The sequence below is a fragment of the Schistocerca gregaria genome, chromosome 4 (genome assembly GCF_023897955.1).
Source record: "Schistocerca gregaria isolate iqSchGreg1 chromosome 4, iqSchGreg1.2, whole genome shotgun sequence".
Classification (NCBI taxonomy): Eukaryota; Metazoa; Arthropoda; class Insecta; order Orthoptera; family Acrididae; genus Schistocerca; species Schistocerca gregaria.
Window position 1 is genome coordinate 465,311,580 of NC_064923.1, and position 20,891 is coordinate 465,332,470.

Sequence of the window (20,891 nt, forward strand, 5' to 3'; positions counted from 1 at the left end):
GTGCCATTCCTTCGCTGTGTCCATATAATTGCAACAAAACTCCATCAGTGAATGGAAGGAGGGGGGAAACTGGTTTCTGCCCCTTCTATTCTCTCATGGCTCAGCTTGCTGCACTTCATATTACTGATCTTATTTTTCGGTTTCTACATTCTTTCTAAACTTTTTTCCCTTTCTTCCAAGTCCTTCAGTACTACGGACTTCATAGTAAGCAGAATTTCTGTCTTTATCACATGTCATAATACTCAAGTCTTGCATGGTTTCTAATGTGATTGGGGCAATGCCTGGAGGTTCCTGACTGTTTCCTTCCTCAAACTTGCCCAATCACAACCTTTTCATTATCTCTTATGGACTTGTTAATGACAGGGTTTTTAAACCTGTCTTCCTTCCATCCTCCTTTTAGGTGTTTTTCATCAAATGATTACTTATTGTAGAAAATTCAATATCAGAAAATTGTCTCCTTTCATGGGCTTTTCCCCAATTGTATTACCGGTAGCCCCATCAATGATTTCCATTCCATAAGTACAGAAGTTTCTGCACTCTTAATTGTTCTACATTTCGTTTCTACGGTTTGTGTTTGATTTGTTTTGTATAACCAGCTGAGTCTTTTCATAGACATTTTAATCACATATTTGGTGATTTCATTAAGTGTTTCTATCTGTACCCTGGTTATTTCTGTGCCATCTTCCAGCAAAGCCATATCATAGACCACCAATTTTCATTCCAAATTTTTCTAATCTATTTGTCAATTATAGTTCTATCACCCATCTCCTCCATTCTCTGAACTTTTTCTCGATCATATACAAGTACTTGTACTCTAAGAAGCCAAGCAATTATGCAAAAGTGAAACAAGAATTGTTACTTCCTCATTGTTGCTCTTGGTGACGTGATATTGGAAATGGAAAATTCATACAAACAATGGAAATTGCAGTGTTGTTACTCATTTAAAGGCAAGCTGCAGTAACAGAGAGAGTGTTCAGTCACAAACATTAAATCTCATAAAGTAATAAATTAACTTTATTATTCTGACATTTACATGTTCCTAGAAGAATGTGAATATTGCTGCACTACCTCCTACACTTCTGGAGAGTCTAAGGATGGTGACTCGGATATCGTAGGTAAACCTTGTTTTTGCAGATACTTTAACATGGCAGTTGACAGTCATAATAAACAAATTAGAACTTTGACTATCACAGGGAGGGAAACAGTGCTAAAGAACAAGTCGAGCTTGCAGCGTTGGCTGCCTATACATATCTTTTGTGCTTCTCTGAAAGCAGAACTGCATGGTGATAGTAATAGGTAGTGTAACTATATGAGCACATAGAAGAGGCACTGAATAATTGGAAAAGAAATTGTTTAAATTTCTTACAAAGCTTTTCCTAAAACCAACCAACACACACACACACACACACACACACACACACACACACACACACACACACACACACACACACAGGGAACACCGTTGTCTCCCACTGTAATATGTCACAAAGCTAAGTAATTTATCTTTCTTCTAGGAACACGTCCACCATTCATGCCCTTTCTGTATGGTGATCAAAGAACATATTACTTCCTAAGCTACAGGGTGGATAGAGGGCAACAAATGAGAGTATCCTGCAGACAAGATTTTGATGGGGATGTGTAAGATACTACTGGAGGTCAAGCCAGTAATCTCTCATATATGGAACTGCCAACCTCAGCAAGCAATTGCAGTAGCCACTGTCAAATGATTCATCCACTCCACTTCACTTTGAGTTCTACGTTCCTCATTGTTTTTTTATTTTGAGATGAGTCAACAGGCTACTCTAGTTCCATTACAGAGCTAGAGCGTGACTCCCACAATCCCAAGAAGGATCTGCAGTTACAATCACCATATAGTTCTGATTTCACAGAAGCACAAAAGATAGGTGTAGGCAGCCAACCTTGCAAGCTTGACTTGTTCTCAAATACTGTTTCTCTCCCTGTGATAGTCAAAGTTGTAAGATCTGAGTCATCATTCTTTGACTCTCCAGAAGTGTAGGAGGTAGTGCAACAATTTTTCACTTGCCTACCCAATTCCACAATCCCAAGAAGTATCAGCAGTTACTATCACCATGTAGTTCTGCTTTCACAGAAGCACAAAAGATAGTTGTAGGCAGCCAGCCCTGCAAGCTTCACCTGTTCTCTAACACTGTTTCTCTCCCTGTGATAGTCAAAGTTCTAAGATCTGAGTCATCATCCTTTGACTCTTCGGAAGTGTAGGAGGTAGTGAAACAATTTTTCAATTGCCTAATCAATGCCTCCCTCTACAGTAGACTACATTGCTCATTTGGATCAAGACTGACATGTCCTTTGTGAAACTTGTGTATGCCTGGGTTTAACTCTTATGTGGCACACTTTTAACAATTAAAGTGACACACTTGGTAGCTGTATTTAATACAAGGCACAGGGTAACTGTATACTCCTTGTCATCCACAATGATCTGTTTTTGTAAGTCACTTATTTACAAAAGTGGTGATGCTAGCAGCACATGAAGGTCAACAAAGAGTTCCCATTGAATAATATTTTGTACCCTCCACTAACCATTACATATTTTATGAATTTATTATTGTGGACAGGGTGGTACACAAAGAACCAGCCTCAAGTGCAGACTGCTCCCAGTTACATACAAATTGTTGCCCACCATGAGCAGATACAACAACAAATAGTTAAACATCTAATAATTAGGTAATAAAGAAATAATGAATAAGCTATGACAAGCAACAGCTTCGAAACAATAAATGACAGTTGACAAGCAGCAATGAGCTGTCTAGGGCTCTTGCTCAGTTTTTTGTGTGGCAGTTTGTATTTAACATCCTTATTCGCGATAGCATACAGCTGGCAGACTTGGTTCTTTTAGGCTGAAGTAAACTGTAGCTTTGAATAGTTTTTTTCTCTTACATACTGTTTTCACAAAATTTTTGTTCTCTTAGCACTTTTTGTTGTTGTTCTGACTACTACCATGTTTTTGTTATAGATGCAGCATTTAGTTAAATGACCAAGATTTCATTTAGCTACAATATTTTAATTGAGTTACAGCTCCATGGGGTAAATATTGTTACTCAGAAAAGAAAACCGGTGTTGTGAAAAGTCTGCTGCCCCTCCTGTGTCAATCATTGTATTGTTTAAATTTTCTTCACAGTAACATTGTGTCTCTATTTACTTGCACCGAATCTCTCCAACAACATACTATTTATAGGCAACAGAAAAGTGAACAAAAAGAAGCAAAGCATACAGATGGACTTGTTTTCAAATATTGAGAATTAGCTGTCATGTATGAAAAGAACCCAAAAGTTTTTAATTCATCTTCCTATGACAATGTACAACAAGAATGTAAAATAACTTTAATAGATACTTAATGTAAATAGTTTCATTAATGTGCACACTGCATGCATTTCATATCAAGTTATTTCAGCATAATATTTTCAGCTGGTAATCATTTTATTGCAAAAACAGATCTCTTACAATATATGAAAATAGAAACTAATTTCCAGTTTACTGAATTCCTGCCGTCTAAATATCTGTATAGCAATTTAACTGCAAGGCCTACAGTTTAAGTGTATTTTTATAATTAGTATTTTAGTATGTATATAATACCTGTGACATTTATCTCCCTCAACATTTTCTTTGCAGTTACACAAACCTGTGACTGGGTCACATGTAGACTTATTAGCAACACTCCCAGCTTCATTACAAATGCATGGCTTGCATCCTTCATTTGAGAGGCCATAATAATTGTCTTTGCATTTATCACATTTGTTACCAGTTACTCCAGGCTTGCATATACACTGTCCCTGACTATTGCACTGCTGACTCTTTGACCCTAAAAAATAAGAAGAAATATTTGAGGGCAATGACATTTTAATTTTTTGACAAATGCTTTAGAATAGTTCAATTCATTTTTAAAACAGTTATTGATTTCAGAGCTCTAACCATACCCAACAGTTAGTTAACACATTTCTACGCCAGAAACATAGTCCAGTCTGACAATATTACTACAGCTTGTCAATAATAACTTTTCACTTTATACAACGATTCATGATAATGTACAGTACATATTATTATAGAAAGCGATAGCATGATTCATTTATTAACTGGTCCCTTGTCATACTATAAAAACATATTACTGCAATTGTAAACACTATTTAACTCACATAGCAACAGAATTTATAATATCAACAGAAGGTTCGGCACTAGTTTTAAATCATCTGACACTGTCTCACCACTAATAGATGATTGTTCGTGTTGACAACAATGTCTCATTGCAAATTACTGACGCTGGCATGCTATACTTGAAACAGAGGGCGGGCTCTACAGTTCACATGTCAACCAAGTCATCAACTTAATTTAGTATACATATGACCAAATAAATTTTCTCATACACTATCCTTCACATTTTTTTGTCTCAAACGTTTCACCCCATAATTAAATTGTGACTTAGGTTTTCGGGTGGTATCCCTCAATTGCAAAGTGACTGTCGAAGCTGGAAACCCATCCCAAACGTTCGCAACTGGGATTCCTTCTGTCCCACTACCAGCTCGCCTGGTATTCGCCTGAAAAGTCCCTTGAATCGTCAGTGGGTCATTACTCGAACAGCCCGTTCTTCCTGTAGGGATTGGGAATGAACAACAATTAAAAACAAAGAAAGAGGGCAGTCAAACATGCAGACATGCATCGGCCAAATAGAGTCCGGTCAGGGGGCCAGCGATCCAGTCAATTGCATTCATTGCGAGTGAGTCGCTTGCTGTGCAGAACACGACGACCAACTGCTGCTTTCAATTACACCCACTTCGAGAAAGCGAAAAAATTGACAACATGATATCAATAGTAAACAAGAAGACAAGGATGAATTTACAAAGAACTTTGGTGTACTGAACATTTAGGTGTTTCTGTGACAAGTAATTTATTCATTTTTAAATAAAAATATGTTTTAAGATGTTTTACTTATGTCACGTTAGTGAGGTCCATTTTATTTGGAATCTGTGGAAGGTACATTAGCGTATTTGTTTGTGTTTTTAAATATTTCTTACAGTATGTTATCTTGTTCTTCTGGAGCAGTGGTCGTCAAAGTGCGGCCTGCCAGTCGCATGCGGCCCAAATCAATTGTTGCGTTTCTAAGTAATATTTTATAATAATATTCTCCTAGCACTTACCTGCAGATCCAAAAAGTCAAGTAACTTTAAGAGCTACTTAACAGTGCACTTTACTTGCTCCTTAACAAACAAAAACACTTAGGGAGTAAAAAATATTTTCAGAGATGCTTAATTGTAATTGGCGTCAGTATATGCGGCATTGCGCTAAGTGAAGTTTGCTGTTTATGTCACGTACAGAGTGGTGTGTAGCGCGGCCACTGCGTGGATAATAAAGGTGAGAGGTGCGATATTTTATTGTGTGTCTTCCTGTGCTGCCAGTTCACCAGCGTGCGCATCTAGCACCGATCAGCTGCTATGGTATAAATGCCAAACGAAAGCAACGTCGATTTGTGAATGCGCATTATAGAGACGGTCATCTACAACTTGGTAATTGTTTATAGAGAGTAATGTGAAATCAAATTAGGGCTGTTGTAATACAATGGAATGCCTACATGGAAAATGGGATTCAAAACATTTAGTAAACATTTGTTAACATGTGTTATATTGCAATTACCGTCGATAACCAATTAATAGTAATGGTTCGAATGGCTCTAAGCACTATGGGACTTAACATCTGAGGTCATCAGTCCCCTAGACTTAGAACTACTTAAACCAAACTTATTAAGGACATCACACACATCCATGCTCGAGGCAGGATTCGAACCTGCGACCGTACCAGCAGCACGGTTCCGGACTGAAGCGCCTAGAACCTCTCGGCCACACCGGGCGGCAATTAATAGTAAGATCAGTAGGGGAAGATGTGGTAAAGTGGCCAGGACAAGAAAAGTGGCGAATATACGCATATTATATGCCTTGAACAGTGCTGCTGCCTGCCGGAAAGTGGTCAGACTAATTTTGATGTGCATACATTGTCATTGTTGTCAGATAGATAGGGGAAGCGCGTTGCGTTGTTTTTTAGTAAAAACTCTGATGTAAGAAGATACGTGATTTATATTATTTTTGTTACCCCATTTGTATGGAGAGTAATAAGTTTTTTGCAATATCAATGTTTAAACGACGTCTTTCGGCCTGCAATTGTAATTCCTTGTTATTTATTTCATTTCGATAGTTTCTTCTGAGGATCACTAATGCTGACATGGCATCGGGTCGGGAGAGGTGGCGACATTGCTCGTCGGGAAAAGTGGCCAAGGCGGTCGCCCAGTAAGATTAAGTTACTTCCAAAAACCACGCATAATACGACCGATAAAAGCTATCATCCGCCGTTCTATCTGTTGCTGTCAGCTTTGAATTAATCATGTTATGTTATTTAAGATCGCCTCTGTTGTATTTGGCCTAGTACAGAAACCCGATAGCAAATGGTCTACTGCATACGCTTGGTATTGTTTCAGAGAGCAGGGCGTGAAGATGCGCAGAAACTGTGCCCGGAAGTCAGAAAAACAAACATGGGATGCGGTCGCGATGGCAGTGGCCACAGTACCCTCTTAGGTATGGAAAACTGGTCAATATATAAGGCTTCACAAAAACACATATTGTTTCTTTTTAACTGAAAAATATTTGGTGTGATACCTTACACCATGCATATTCAGAATATGTTAGTGGTAAGCTTCTATTAACAGCCATGGTACGGTGAATATTGGGTTTCTCTTTGAGTAGCGTGGCCACTTTACATTCACCCTCCTAAGTGAAGCGGCCCGAGGTATCACTCTACAGTATCACTTTTGTCTCTTAAGCAAAACAGTTTGACGACCACTGTCCTGGAGGATCCCCTCACTACCGATCTATTGGAACGAAAAGGATACCTGATCTAACCTATGATCTTGGCGATGACTGCTTCTTCAGTTATATTCACATGTCTCGTGAACAATTCGATCCGTTGTACGAGCACATTTAATCTAAAATCTTGACTAACTAGAGAGTCGTGCAGCGCGAGTCGTTAAGAGAAAATAAAGAAAGGGAAAAAATAAACAGACATCCGAAAATTTTATTAATTGGTCCTCTAGATACATGGGCGCTTATACCGAGGGGCAAGGTGTGGCACGCCCCCCTCTGTCACGGAAAACAATACACTATGTGGTCAAAATTATCCGGTCACCTGGCTGAAAATGATAAATTCCACCAGTAATGCTGAAATTCAGTACATGATGTTGGCCCACTCTTAGATTTGATGCCAGCTTCCACTCTCGCATTAATACGTTCAATCAGGTGCCGCAAGGTTTCTTGGGGAATGGCAACCCATTCTTCACGGAGTGCTACACTGAGGAGAGGTATCGATGTCCGTCGGTGAGACCAGGCACGAAGTCGGCGTTCCAAAATATCCCAAAGCTGTTCTTAGGATTCAAGTCAGGACTCTGTGCAGGCCGGTCCGTTACAGCAATGTTATTGTCGTGTAACCACACCGCCACAGGCCATGCATTATGAACAGGTGATCGATCTTGTTGAAAGATGCAATCGCCATCACCGAATTGCTCTTCAACAGTGGGAAGCAAGAAGGCGCTTAAAACAAGAATGTAGGCCTTTGCTGTGACAGTGCCACGAAAAACAACAAGACGTGCAAGCCCCCTCCATGAAAAGCACGGCCACACCATAACACCACCGCCTCAGAATTTTACTGTTGACACTACAAACGCTGGCAGATGACGTTCACCGGGAATTTGTCATACTCACACCCTGCCATCGGATCGCCACATTGTGTACATTGATTCGTCACTCCACACAACGTGTTTCCACTGTTCAATCGTCCAATGCTTACGCTCCCCACAGCAAGCGAGGCGTCGTTTGGCATTTACCTCCGTGATGTGTGGTTTATGAGCAGCTGCTCTACCATGAAATCCAAGTTTTCTCACCTCCCGCCTAACTGTCATAGTACTTGCAGTGGATCCTGATACAGTTTGGAATTCCTGTGTGACGGTCTAGATAGATGTCTGCCTATTAAACATTACGCCCTCATCAACTGTCGGTGGTCTTTGCCAGTCAACAGACGAGGTCGGTCTGTGCGCTTTTGTGCTGTATGTGTCCCTTCACGTTTCCGCTTCACTATCACATCGGAAACAGTGGACCTAGGGATGTTTAGGAGGGTGGAAATCTCTCGTAAAGACGTATGACATAAGTGACACCCTATCACCTGAACATGTTCGAAGTCCGTGAGTTCCGCGGAGGGCCCCATTCTGCTCTCTCACGATGTCTAATGACTACTGAGGTCGCTGGTATGGGGTACCTGGCAGTAGGTGTCAGCACAATGGACCTAATATGAAAAACGTATGTTTCTGGGGGTGTCCGGATACTTTTGATCGCATAGTGTATATATAGGATCACAATGTGGGTTTCGTTCAAGAAAATGATTTAAAAATCGTTATTACGCAGGAAGAGGAACTTTTTTTTATGGCTGTATACAAGTCGCCATGTGTCTTCAAAAATACACTCCTGGAAATGGAAAAAGAACACATTGACACCGGTGTGTCAGACCCACCATACTTGCTCCGGACACTGCGAGAGGGCTGTTCAAGCAATGATCACACGCACGGCACAGAGGACACACCAGGAACCGCGGTGCTGGCCGTCGAATGGCGCTAGCTGCGCAGCATTTGTGCACCGCCGCCGTCAGTGTCAGCCAGTTTGCCGTGGCATACGGAGCTCCATCGCAGTCTTTAACACTGGTAGCATGCCGCGACAGCGTGGACGTGAACCGTATGTGCAGTTGACGTACTTTGAGCGAGGGCGTATAGTGGGCATGCAGGAGGCCGGGTGGACGTACCGCCGAATTGCTCAACACGTGGGGCGTGAGGTCTCCACAGTACATCGATGTTGTCGCCAGTGGTCGGCGGAAGGTGCACGTGCCCGTCGACCTGGGACCGGACCGCAGCGACGCACGGATGCACGCCAAGACCGTAGGATCCTACGCAGTGCCGTAGGGGACCGCACCGCCACTTCCCAGCTAATTAGGGACACTGTTGCTCCTGGGGTATCGGCGAGGACCATTCGCAACCGTCTCCATGAAGCTGGGCTACGGTCCCGCACACCGTTAGGCCGTCTTCCGCTCACGCCCCAACATCGTGCAGCCCGCCTCCAGTTGTGTCGCAACAGACGTGAATGGAGGGACGAATGGAGACGTGTCGTCTTCAGCGATGAGAGTCGCTTCTGCCTTGGTGCCAATGATGGTCGTATGCGTGTTTGGCGCCGTGCAGGTGAGCGCCACAATCAGGACTGCATACGACCGAGGCACACAGGGCCAACACCCGGCATCACGGTGTGGGGAGCGATCTCCTACACTGGCCGTACACCTCTGGTGATCGTCGAGGGGACACTGAATAGTGCACGGTACTTCCAAACCGTCATCGAACCCATCGTTCTACCATTCCTAGACCGGCAAGGGAACTTGCTGTTCCAACAGGACAATGCACGTCCGCGTGTATCCCGTGCTCTAGAAGGTGTAAGTCAACTACCCTGGCCAGCAAGATCTCCGGATCTGTCCCCCATTGAGCATGTTTGGGACTGGATGAAGCGTCGTCTCACGCGGTCTGCACGTCCAGCACGAACGCTGGTCCAACTGAGGCGCCAGGTGGAAATGGCATGGCAAGCCGTTCCACAGGACTACATCCAGCATCTCTACGATCGTCTCCATGGGAGAATAGCAGCCTGCATTGCTGCGAAAGGTGGATATACACTGTACTAGTGCCGACATTGTGCATGCTCTGTTGCCTGTGTCTATGTGCCTGTGGTTCTGTCAGTGTGATCATGTGATGTATCTGACCCCAGGAATGTGTCAATAAAGTTTCCCCTTCCTGGGACAATGAATTCACGGTGTTCTTATTTCAATTTCCAGGAGTGTATTAAAAATACTCCAGACCCCCGTGTCTAGTCTCCTCCTCGCCCCCTTTACAAACTATCGTAAAACAGAAGTGATTTCTGGCGTTCCCAAAGTAGTGTTATGGGCCCTCTGCTGTTCCTTATTTATGTAAATGTTTTAGGAGACGACCTGAGTAGCCGTATTAGGTTGTTTATAGATGACGCTGTCGTTTATCGTCTAGTGAAGTCATCAGAAGATCAAAACAAATTGCAAAACGATTTAGAAAAGATATTGGTTTGGTGCGAAAATTGGCAACTGACCCTAAATAATGAAAAGTACGAGGCCATCCACATGAGTGTTAAAATGAGACTGTTAAACTTCGGTTAGACGAATTATCAGTCACATCTAAAGGCTGTAAATTCAACTAAATACCTAGGAATTACAATTACGAACAACTTAAGTGGGAAAGAACACATAGAAAAATTTGTAGAGAAGGCAAACCAAAGACAGCGTTTTATTGGCAGAACATTAAGAAAATGCAACAGCCTTACTAAAGGGACTGCCTACACTACGCTTGTCCATCCTCTTTTGGAGTACAGTCTGGGATCCTTACTGGATAGGATTAACGGAGTACATCGAGAAAGTTCACAAAAGGGCAGCACTTTTTGTGTTATCGCTAAATAGGGGAAAGAATGTCACTGACATGATACAGGGTTTGAGATGGGCATCGGTAAAACAAAGGCGTTTTCCGTTGCGGTGGAATCTTCTCACGAAATTGTAAACACAAACTTTCTCCCACGAATGCGAAAATATTTTGTTGACGCCGACCTACATAGAGAGAAACGATCATTATAATAAAAGAAGGAAAATCAGAATTCACACGGAAAGGTAAAAGGTGTTCGTTTTTTTCCGCTCGCTGTTCGGGATTGGAATAACAGAGAATTATTGTGAAGCTGGTTCGATGAACCCTCTGCCAGGCCCTTAAGTGTGATTTGCGGTGTAGCCATGCAGATGTAGATCTATGGGCACCCATGCTCGAGAACGATATCTTATTATTATTATGTACAGCACCTGATAGGAATAATTATGCTTCAGAATTGTTGGATAGTTCGAGAAAGCATTTTATTACGTCAGTTGAACTATATTTTATACAACTATGTTAGCGTGGCAGTACAGTTTATAAAATTTTGAATTTGCTACGAGGTGGTCAGAAACAGATTGAAAAGTTTTTAAGTTAGGCAATCAGGTCATTGCGAGCGCAAGCAAATTTAAGCAGCCTGCCAGCAACAGTGGCGACAAACGTGTTCTTCGTTTGGTTACCTCAAACCGAGCAAACGTAGATTTGCTCACCTAGCTTAAATTTATCACTTCCGAAAAAGGCACGTTTTAATTGCTAATGAACAAGTGGTAATTCAGGAGCCACATATGTTTGTGCATTACCGCATTTTAAACGGGTGCAAGTGTTTTAATTTGTGCCCGCAACGTTGGCTAACGTCATTGCTAATTAAATCAGAAACAGCGCAACGTATCGAATTTTTTTCTTAACAATTATTTCTCAGCAAAAACTACTCTGCAACACCCTTACAAGCTTTTCAGACAGTTTCTGACCACACTGTATATAAATATATGGAATAAATTAATAATTGTTTGACACAGACTTGCACATGTTTCCTCCCTTGTTACTGGTCTTTCCCAAACAATTTTGCATTCGACAGGATGCATATCGTACAAAAATATGTTTCCACGCATCCAGTCTAACAATCTCGGACAAGAGCGGTGTAGCGTGGGCGCCAGTCTTCAGTTTGATCGGGACGATGGATGCCAGAGTAGGGTGTCTTTTAATTTACAGGTTTGAATTCTTCTCTGTGCTACCTCACATCTGGTTTCATCACACGAAAAACGAGGTGTAATTGTGGCTCATCAGCAAAGGGAAAGCGGTGCCTTAGATCCTTATATTTGGTACAAAAACGAAAAATCACTTTAAAATTTCACTTCTATTTTTGTCATGTATATTACTGCAGAGGAGAACTTGATTAACCCTAACTTCATTAATTTAATTATTAATATCTCTGTGTTAACTTCAATAACAAAATCTGTAATACTTACTTTATTATGTAAATATGACGATAAAATCATATTTTCTGTTAAAATCCTGATTCTTTGATGTATTTTCTTTTTATTAACTGAAAACTTGTTATAGCATTCTGTTACAGCCTGAATCATATTCCCCTTCCGTTTCTCGTTTTTTTATGTACTGTAGCTCCCCATGAGCACGACAACTCTTAGTAAGAACGTTTACAATTTTCAGTTTATTTACTAGGTGTAGACTGTTGACGAAACCTTCATTTGAATGCCACTTCAAAGGATTCGTCGTAAGGAATTCATCACTCAGGTTAAATCTGGTAAAAAGTGTCTTGTTTTATTTGAAGTAAATGATTCAGTTCAACTACAGATAATTTCTGGGATTTGATTTCTGCTTGAACCCTTTTATTACTTCGTCTGATGATTATGTCTTGCGATTCAGTGCACTCAACATTTCAACTGTTGTTTCAGGAAATAAATTAGAATCGAAGACTGCAGAGGTGACAGAGTCAGGAGATAGAGTCCAGAAAAGTTTTTTCTCATTTTCTGAAGCTACGCTAGAACTACTACGAAAGTAAACCCGATATATAATAAATTTTGAAGGAATGGTGAAAATCAAATACGATGATATGGCTGCAGAAGGGGCACAGACCACTTTTCATGGACAATGTATCATAAATCCCATTCTATTCTTGTGGTGATAATTCAAATTCATCACGGAGGGCCACCATTTTGAAGCAATAATTAGTTTCCTTCATTCATCTTGCTTGATAGATTGACTCTAGAATATAGAAAAATCTCCCACAAGATCATACTTCGCCAAGGATGATTGGAACTAGAACTGATAACCTCGCAGTCGAAGCCTACAAACTCCAAATTCACGATTACAGTTAACTTTAAAAATTTGGCATATTTTTGTAATTGCCTCCATTTTTTATGCTGAACTTCTAATTTTAATATGCAGTTTCTTGGCGCCTGTGTCGGAGTTAATGCTTTTTTTCTCAACAAATCGTTATTACTCGCGCAACTGGTTTAACACGTTGACACAGCAACACGGAACACCGCAAATTGTAAAAGAAAACCGTAGAAATTTGTACTTCCAGTTATTTCATGGGACTAGAGCGTGAGCAAATAAAGTATTTCCTGGAAACGAACTGAAACGATGTCCTTGACACGAGTGGTGCTTTCCATTGAAAGGGAGAGATGAATGGGGTCGTACGGGTGGGTTTGCTCGAAATAGACCCTAACCCGGTGGCCATCCACTTCATAGTCTTTGGCAGTGCCAGTGTTGACATACATTTTTATGATACCACTGTGCTTTATTCAGTTCTATCGATGGGCAATACGCAATTGACAAAACCGCTAACTGGCGTGCATGTCACTGTTGGGAAAAGTGTAAACGTCCATTTGGCTCATCAACCAAACCATTGCAAGGGCAACAAAAATATTGATTTAAAATGCATTTCTGAAAATCCAAGTTCAACTTCTGCTAGACAAACTCATCGTTTGAACATTCTTGTGGCTACTCGACTTCATTACGACAAAGTAGGTCTTATTATTCCTTATTTATACTTTATGATCATATAATCTAAACAAGATTTACAGAAAACAACGAGACGTCTGTAAAAACAGTTTCTGTCCACCCTATCGTTACAAAAACATAAAAAAAGCTATTTTCATGGAAGTTATGAAGGAAGTGTCTGTTTTATAGCGATGAAAATCTTAAAGCGAAAAGCAAGTCTGGTTTGCTTTTGGAAGAAACGACGATTTTGATAGAGTTAGTGACGTCCTTTCTCACTATACAATTTTTCTTTGGGGTTAGAGGGCCATGGTGTAAAATCATCTAGTCGCTGACAGAGTTCGAATCGTGTCTCATTGTGGGTCGCCATTTGGCTGGCTGATCAAATAGTGAACGTCCACATTCATGGGGCATTCAGATTTAACAGTGGCCCGATGCAAGAGTGCATGAGACGTGCATGGTCGTCAAAGCTTCCGGTCGGCCACGTCTGACCATCACAATGCAGGATCGCTGTATTGTGCACCAAGCACATCATAACCTCCTCACATCTGTGCCTGCCATCCGTTAACTAGTAATGGATTCTCTGCAATATTCTGTGTCAGCACTCATCATTGGTCAAATACCAGCAGCAGCTGCATTAAGGACGCCGGCCGTAGTGGCCGAGAGGTTCTAGGCACTACAGTCTGGAACCGCGCGACGGCCACGGTCGCAGGTTCGAATCGTGCCTCGGGCATGGTTGTGTGTAATGTCCTTAGGTTAGTTAGGTTTAAGTAATTGTAAGTTCTAGGGGACAGATGACCAGAGAAGTTAAGTCCCATACTGCTCAGAGCTCAGAGCCAGCTGCTTTAAGAAATTACAGTCTAATGCACTGGCTGTCGTAAACACCACAACCCAAACTTAATGCCTGTGATTGAGATGATGTGACCAGGAAGAATGGACTGCTTATGAGTGGCGTCGTATTGTGTTCAGCGATGACTTGCGGCTTTGCACTACCCCTGATGACTATCGTTGGCGAGAATAGCAGTGACCTAGGAGAGGCACAGCGGTGCTACACCAGACGGCATGGTGTGGGGTGCCAAATGGTTCAATGGCTCTGAACACTACGGGACTTAACATCTGAGGTCATCAGTCCCCTAGAACTTAGAACTACTTAAACTTAACTAACCTAAGGACATCACACACATCAATGCCCGAGGCAGGATTCGAACCTGTGACGGTAGCAGCAGCGCGGTTCCGGACTGATGCACCTAGAACCGCTCGGTCACAAAGGCCGTCATTTCGTTCCGTCCTCCCTTCTGGGCGGTGGGCAGTGTAATCTGAGGTGACAAAAGCGATATGCAAGATGGTGAAGTATCGCGTACACAAGGTATCAAATAGCAGTGCACTGACGGAGCTGTCATTTGTACTCAGATGATCCATGTGAAAAGCTGTCCGACTTGATTATGGCCGCACGACGGGAATTAACAGACGTTGAACGCGGAACGGTAGTTGGAGCTAGACATGTGAGACATTCCACTTTGGAAATCGTTATAGAATTTAATATTTAGAGAACGACAGTGTCAAGAGTGTGACGAGAATACCAAATTTCAGAAGTTACCTCTCACCAAGACAATGCAGTGGCCGACAGCCTTCACTTAACGACCGAGAGCAGCGGTGCTTGCTAAGAATTATCAGTGTTAAGAGACAAGCAACACTGCGTGAAATAACCATAGAAATCAACGTGGGACGTACGACAAACGTTTCCATTAGGACAGAGGGCGAGATTTGGCGTTAATAGGCTATGACAGCAGACGACCGATGCTAGTATCTTTGTTAACAGCACGACATCACCTACAGCACCTCCCCTGGGCTCGTGACCATATCTGTTGGACCGTAGACGACTGGAAAACCGTGGCCTGGTCGGATGAGTCCCGGTTTCAGTTGGTAAGAGCTGAAGGTAGGGTTCGAGTGTGGCACAGACCCCACGAAGCTATGGACAAATTGTCAACAAGGCACTGGTGGCGGCTTCATAATCGTGTCGACTGTGTTTACATGGAATGGACTGGGTCCTCTGGTCTAGCTGACCCGATCATTGACTGGAAATGGTTATATATTAATGGACTGAGATCCGCCTCGATTGCGAAAAAACACCTAGTGTTTACCTAGGTTTCGGTGTAGATAACTACACCTTCTTCAGAACAATAAACTCAAAAGTGTCTATAAAGACCTTTGTCAATAATTAAAAGCTCAGCATAGCTATATATTTATAAAAGAAAAAGATGACACATAAAAGTACATGTGAACAAAGTCAAAAGAATAACTTAACTTAATGGTGTACACTGCACCTCACATCAGCATGTGTTCGATGGGACGTGTTCCGTCGCAAACTGCGGCAACCAAACGGTAGCTCGCTTACCAGCTAGACACGCTATCTATGCACATGCGCAAGAAATAGGAAGTTACTTAATGCGCATGCGCATAAAAATACGAGAAAGCCCGTATATTCCCAAACGTGGATCAACGTATACCAAAATTAAAATGGACATAACCCGAGAAGAGCTAAATACAAGATAAAACCTAAAGATCAGCACACAGGGTTACTGTATCTCGGAAGAGTAACATACATGATTGTTGATTATGACAAATTTTTTATTTATTTATTTATTTATTTTATTTTTATTTTTATTTTTTATTTTTAGAAGCTGTATGAAAAGTCAGTAGTTAGTCAAATGAGGGTGGGGGGGGGGGGGGGGGGTTTGAGGGGACGTAGTCTAAAGACGTCGTGGAGATAAGGATATAGGGACAAAACGTGAGATGTTCACCGGGCTAAAACCACCTACATCGTAAAAAGAATAAAAAGATAAAAAGTAGTTGAACAGCTTGACCAACCGCGCTCGCCATATCCTCAAAACTACGAGTGAAAAGAACGAAGTAACGGCGCAAAACCATCAAAAAAAATTTTTATTTCTTAATAGGAGTTGGTCATTGAGGATATTGTCTCTATCATGTTGCAGATGCTTAAAGATCTGCATTTCTTCTAAGATATCTAATTTTAAGCCCTTGACCTCAGCATGAAGTAGCTCAATGTTAACTGGAGGGCTCGGCGCATGAGCCGCTTGCACAAGATGTTCCGCATAAGTAGAGCCTTTAGTACCGTCACCGCTTCGCGTAGGAATATGCTCTTTATATCTGAGAGCCAGAGCTCGCCCTGTTTGCCCGATGTAAAATTTTGGACAATCCCCGCATGTAATTTTATATACTCCTGATTTGGAAAGTTTATCGCTCTTACTCTGCAAGGAGTGAATTAAATTCCTATGTAGACCGTTGTTAGTAGAATAGGCGATTCTGAAATTATGGGCTCTGAGTAAACGCCCCAATTTGTAACTTATATTGCCTATGTAAGGGATAGATATTGTTGCCACCTGTTTGTCATCTACCGCATTCCCTAGGGTGGAAGAAGTAATATTTTTTCCCCTTACTTTCTTATAATACATCTGTCTTACCAACTGAGGTCTATAGCCATTATTTATAGCAATATTCTCAAGTGTGACAAGTTCAGTTTCTACCGCATCTGGTGCAAGAGGGATAGCTGTAACTCTATGAATACTAGAATGAAAAAAGGCCATCTTATGGGCGTACGGATGGGCCGAGTCTGCAGGTAAACACTAGGTGTTTTTTCGCAATCGAGGCGGATCTCAGTCCATTAATATATTAACAAACGATTGCTGACGCGCTGCAATGTTGAAGGTTCGGAAATGGTTATGCTCGTCTACTTGGAGGCCACTTGCACCTATTCATGATCTCCATGTTCCCAAATAATGATGAAATTTTTATGAATGACAATGCGCCATGTCACTGGGCCACAATTGTTCGCGATTGGTTTGAAGAGCATTCTTGACAATCGAGCGAATGATTTGGGCACCCACATTGCACGACATGAAATCCATGGAACGAATATGGGCCATATTTGCCTGATTATACACTAATGGCAATTAAAATTGCTACACCACGAAGATGACGCCCTCCAGGCGCAGAAATTTAACCGACCGGAAGAAGATGCTGTGATATGCACATGATTAGCTTTCCAGAGCATTCACACAAGGTTGGCGCCGCTGCCGACACCTACAACGTGCTGACATGAGAAACATTTCCAACCGATTTCTCATACACAAACAACAGTTGTCCGGCGTTGCCTGGTGAAACGTTGTTGTGATGCTTCGTGTAAGGAGGAGAAATGAGTACCATCACGTTTCCGACTTTGATAAAGGTCGGATTGTAGCCTATCGCAATTGCGGTTTGTCATATCGCGACATTGGTGCTCGCGTTGTTCGAGATCCAATGACTGTTAGCAGAATATGGAATCGGTGGGTTCAGGAGTGTAATACGGAACGCCGTGCTGGATCCCAACGGCCTCGTATCACTAGCAGTCGAGATGACAGGCATCTTATACGCATGGCTGTAACGGATACTGCAGCCACGTCTCGATCCCTGAGTCAACAGATGGGGCGTTTGCAAGGCAACAACCATCTGCACGAACAGCACGACGACGTTTGCAGCAGCATGGACTATCAGCTCGGAGACCATGGCTGCGGTTACCCTTGACGCTGCATCACAGACAGGAGCGCCTGCGATGGTGTACTCAACGACGAACCTGGGTGCACGAATGGCAAAACCCCATTTTTACTGATGATCCAGGTTCTGTTTGCAGCATCATCATCGTTGCGTCCGTGTTTGCTGTCATCGCAGTGAACTCACATTGGAAGCGTGTATTCGTCATCGCCATACTGGCGTATCGCCCGGCATGATGGTATGGGGTGCCATTGGTTAGGCGTCTCGGTCACCTCTTGTTCGCATTGACGGCACTTTAAACAGTGGACGTTACATTTCAGATGTGTTACGACCCGTGGCTCTATCCTTCATTCGATCCCTGCGAAACCCTATATTTCAGCAGGATAATGCAGGACCGCATGTTGCAGGTGCTGTACAGCCCTTTCTGGATACAGAAAATGATCGACTGCTGCCCTGGCCAGCACATTCTCCAGATCTCTCACCAACTGTAAACGTCTGGTCAATGGTGGCCGACGAACTGGCTCGTCACAATACGCCAGTCACTACTCTTGATGAACTGTGGTAACGTGTAGAAGCTGCATGGGCAGCTGTACCTGTACACGTCATCCAAGCTCTGTTTGACTCAATGCCCAGGCGTACCAAGGCCGTTATTACGGCCAGAAGTTGTTGTTCTGGATACTTATTTCTCAGGATCTATGCACCCAAATTGCGTGAAAATGTAATCACATGTCAGTTCTAGTATAATATATTTGTCCAATGAATACCCGTATATCATCTACATTTCTTCTTGGTGTAGCAATTTTAATGGCCAGTAGTGTAATTGAGAGGTCAGTTCGTGCACAAAATCCTGCACCGACAACACTTTCGCTACTATGGACGGCTATAGAGGCAGCATGGCTGAATATTTCTGCAGGGGCCGTTCAGGGACTTGAGTCCGTGTCACGTCGAGCTGCTGCTCCAAACCAGGCAGGAGGTGGTCCGACACGATTGTCGAAATATGCGATGAATCTTGTCACCTCAATTTATGTTCCCACTTTTTGTCTCACAGATGGTATCTCATAACAGTACTTCCATCTTTCGGCACCGTGCTAAGTGAACTGACGTGGAGCAGACGTTCCGCCTAGTGTGGTGTCACCGTCATTCCACTGGGACGTCACCTTCCGTTCTGTTCTGTCGACGTCCATTGTGAGTCGGTCCCAATACGGGGTACCGTGTGGCGCGGACAGACTCACCCAGCGGGTGGCAGAGGCAGGGCCTGCAGGCGGCGCGCGGTCCCGGGGCCCAGAAGCCGTGCCGGCAGCGCTCGCAGGCGGGACCCTCGCGGTCGCCCCGGCAGTCGAGGCAGTGCGCCGCCCTGCCCGTGGCGCGCTCCAGCGCCGCGTCGAAGAAGCACCGCCGCGAGAAACCGTTGCACTCGCAGCCTGCGGACATACACAGTCGCGGTACAGATTAACAGCTCTGCTCCAAGGACATATTACACTGCTTGACAACTGCTGAGAAGCTCAGACTTCTTTCGACAGCAGTAGTCACCGGTAAAGTGGGACGACATGAAACACAGTTCTTACATAACACAGATTGGTCTATTTACACTCCTGGAAATTGAAATAAGAACACCGTGAATTCATTGTGCCAGGAAGGGGAAACTTCATTGACACATTCCTGGGGTCAGATACATCACATGATCACACTGACAGAACCACAGGCACATAGACACAGGCAACAGAGCATGTACAATCTCGGCACTAGTACAGTGTATATCCACCTTTCGCAGCAATGCAGGCTGCTATTCTCCCATGGAGACGATCGTAGAGATGCTGGATGTAGTCCTGTGGAACGGCTTGCCATGCCATTTCCACCTGGCGCCTCAGTTGGACCAGCGTTCGTTCTGGACGTGCAGACCGCGTGAGACGACGCTTCATCCAGTCCCAAACATTCTCAATGGGGGACAGATCCGGAGATCTTGCTGGCCAGCGTAGTTGACTTACACCTTCTAGAGCACGTTGGGTGGCACGGGATACATGCGTACATGCATTGTCCTGTTGGAACAGCAAGTTCCCTTGCTGGTCTAGGAATGGTAGAACGATGGGTTCGATGACGGTTAGGATGTAGCGTGCACTATTCAGTGTCCCCTCGACGATCACCAGAGGTGTACGGCCAGTGTAGGAGATCGCTCCCCACACCATGATGCCGGGTGTTGGCCCTGTATGCCTCGGTCGTATGCAGTCCTGATTGTGGCGCTCACCTGCACGGTGCCAAACACGCATACGACCATCATTGGCACCAAGGCAGAAGCGACTCTCATCGCTGAAGACGACACGTCTCCATTCGTCCCTCCATTCACGCCTGTCGCGACACCACTGGAGGCGGGCTGCACGATGTTGGGGCGTGAGCGGAAGACGGCCTAACGGTGTACGGGACCGTAGCCCAGCTTCATGGAGACGGTTGCGAATGGTCCTCGCCGATACCCCAGGAGCAACAGTGTCCCTAATTTGCTGGGAAGTGGCGGTGCGGTCCCCTACGGCACTGCGTAGGATCCTACGGTCTTGGCGTGCATCCGTGCGTCGCTGCGGTCCGGTCCCAGGTCGACGGGCACGTGCACCTTCCGCCGACCACTGGCGACAACGTCGATGTACTGTGGAGACCTCACGCCCCACTTGTTGAGCAATTCGGCGGTACGTCCACCCGGCCTCCCGCATGCCCACTATACGCCCTCGCTCAAAGTCCGTCAACTGCACATACGGTTCACGTCCTCGCTGTCGCGGCATGCTACCAGTGTTAAAGACTGCGATGGAGCTCCGTATGCCACGGCAAACTGGCTGACACTGACGGCGGCGGTGCACAAATGCTGCGC

The 20,891-nt window shown here is 43.7% G+C and overlaps 1 protein-coding gene across 1 annotated transcript in view; it reads right to left on the reverse strand.

The window, feature by feature from the left end:
• LOC126267773 (laminin subunit gamma-1-like) overlaps positions 1-20,891 on the reverse strand; it is a 184,457-nt gene that overhangs the window by 6,318 nt on the left and 157,248 nt on the right. Inside the window, exons 2-3 of the mRNA XM_049973078.1 lie at positions 19,273-19,461; positions 3,613-3,838 (exon numbers count right to left, since the gene is read on the reverse strand). Of these exons, the coding sequence (XP_049829035.1) occupies positions 3,613-3,838; positions 19,273-19,461 (415 nt within the window). The remainder of the gene's footprint in view (positions 1-3,612; positions 3,839-19,272; positions 19,462-20,891) is intronic.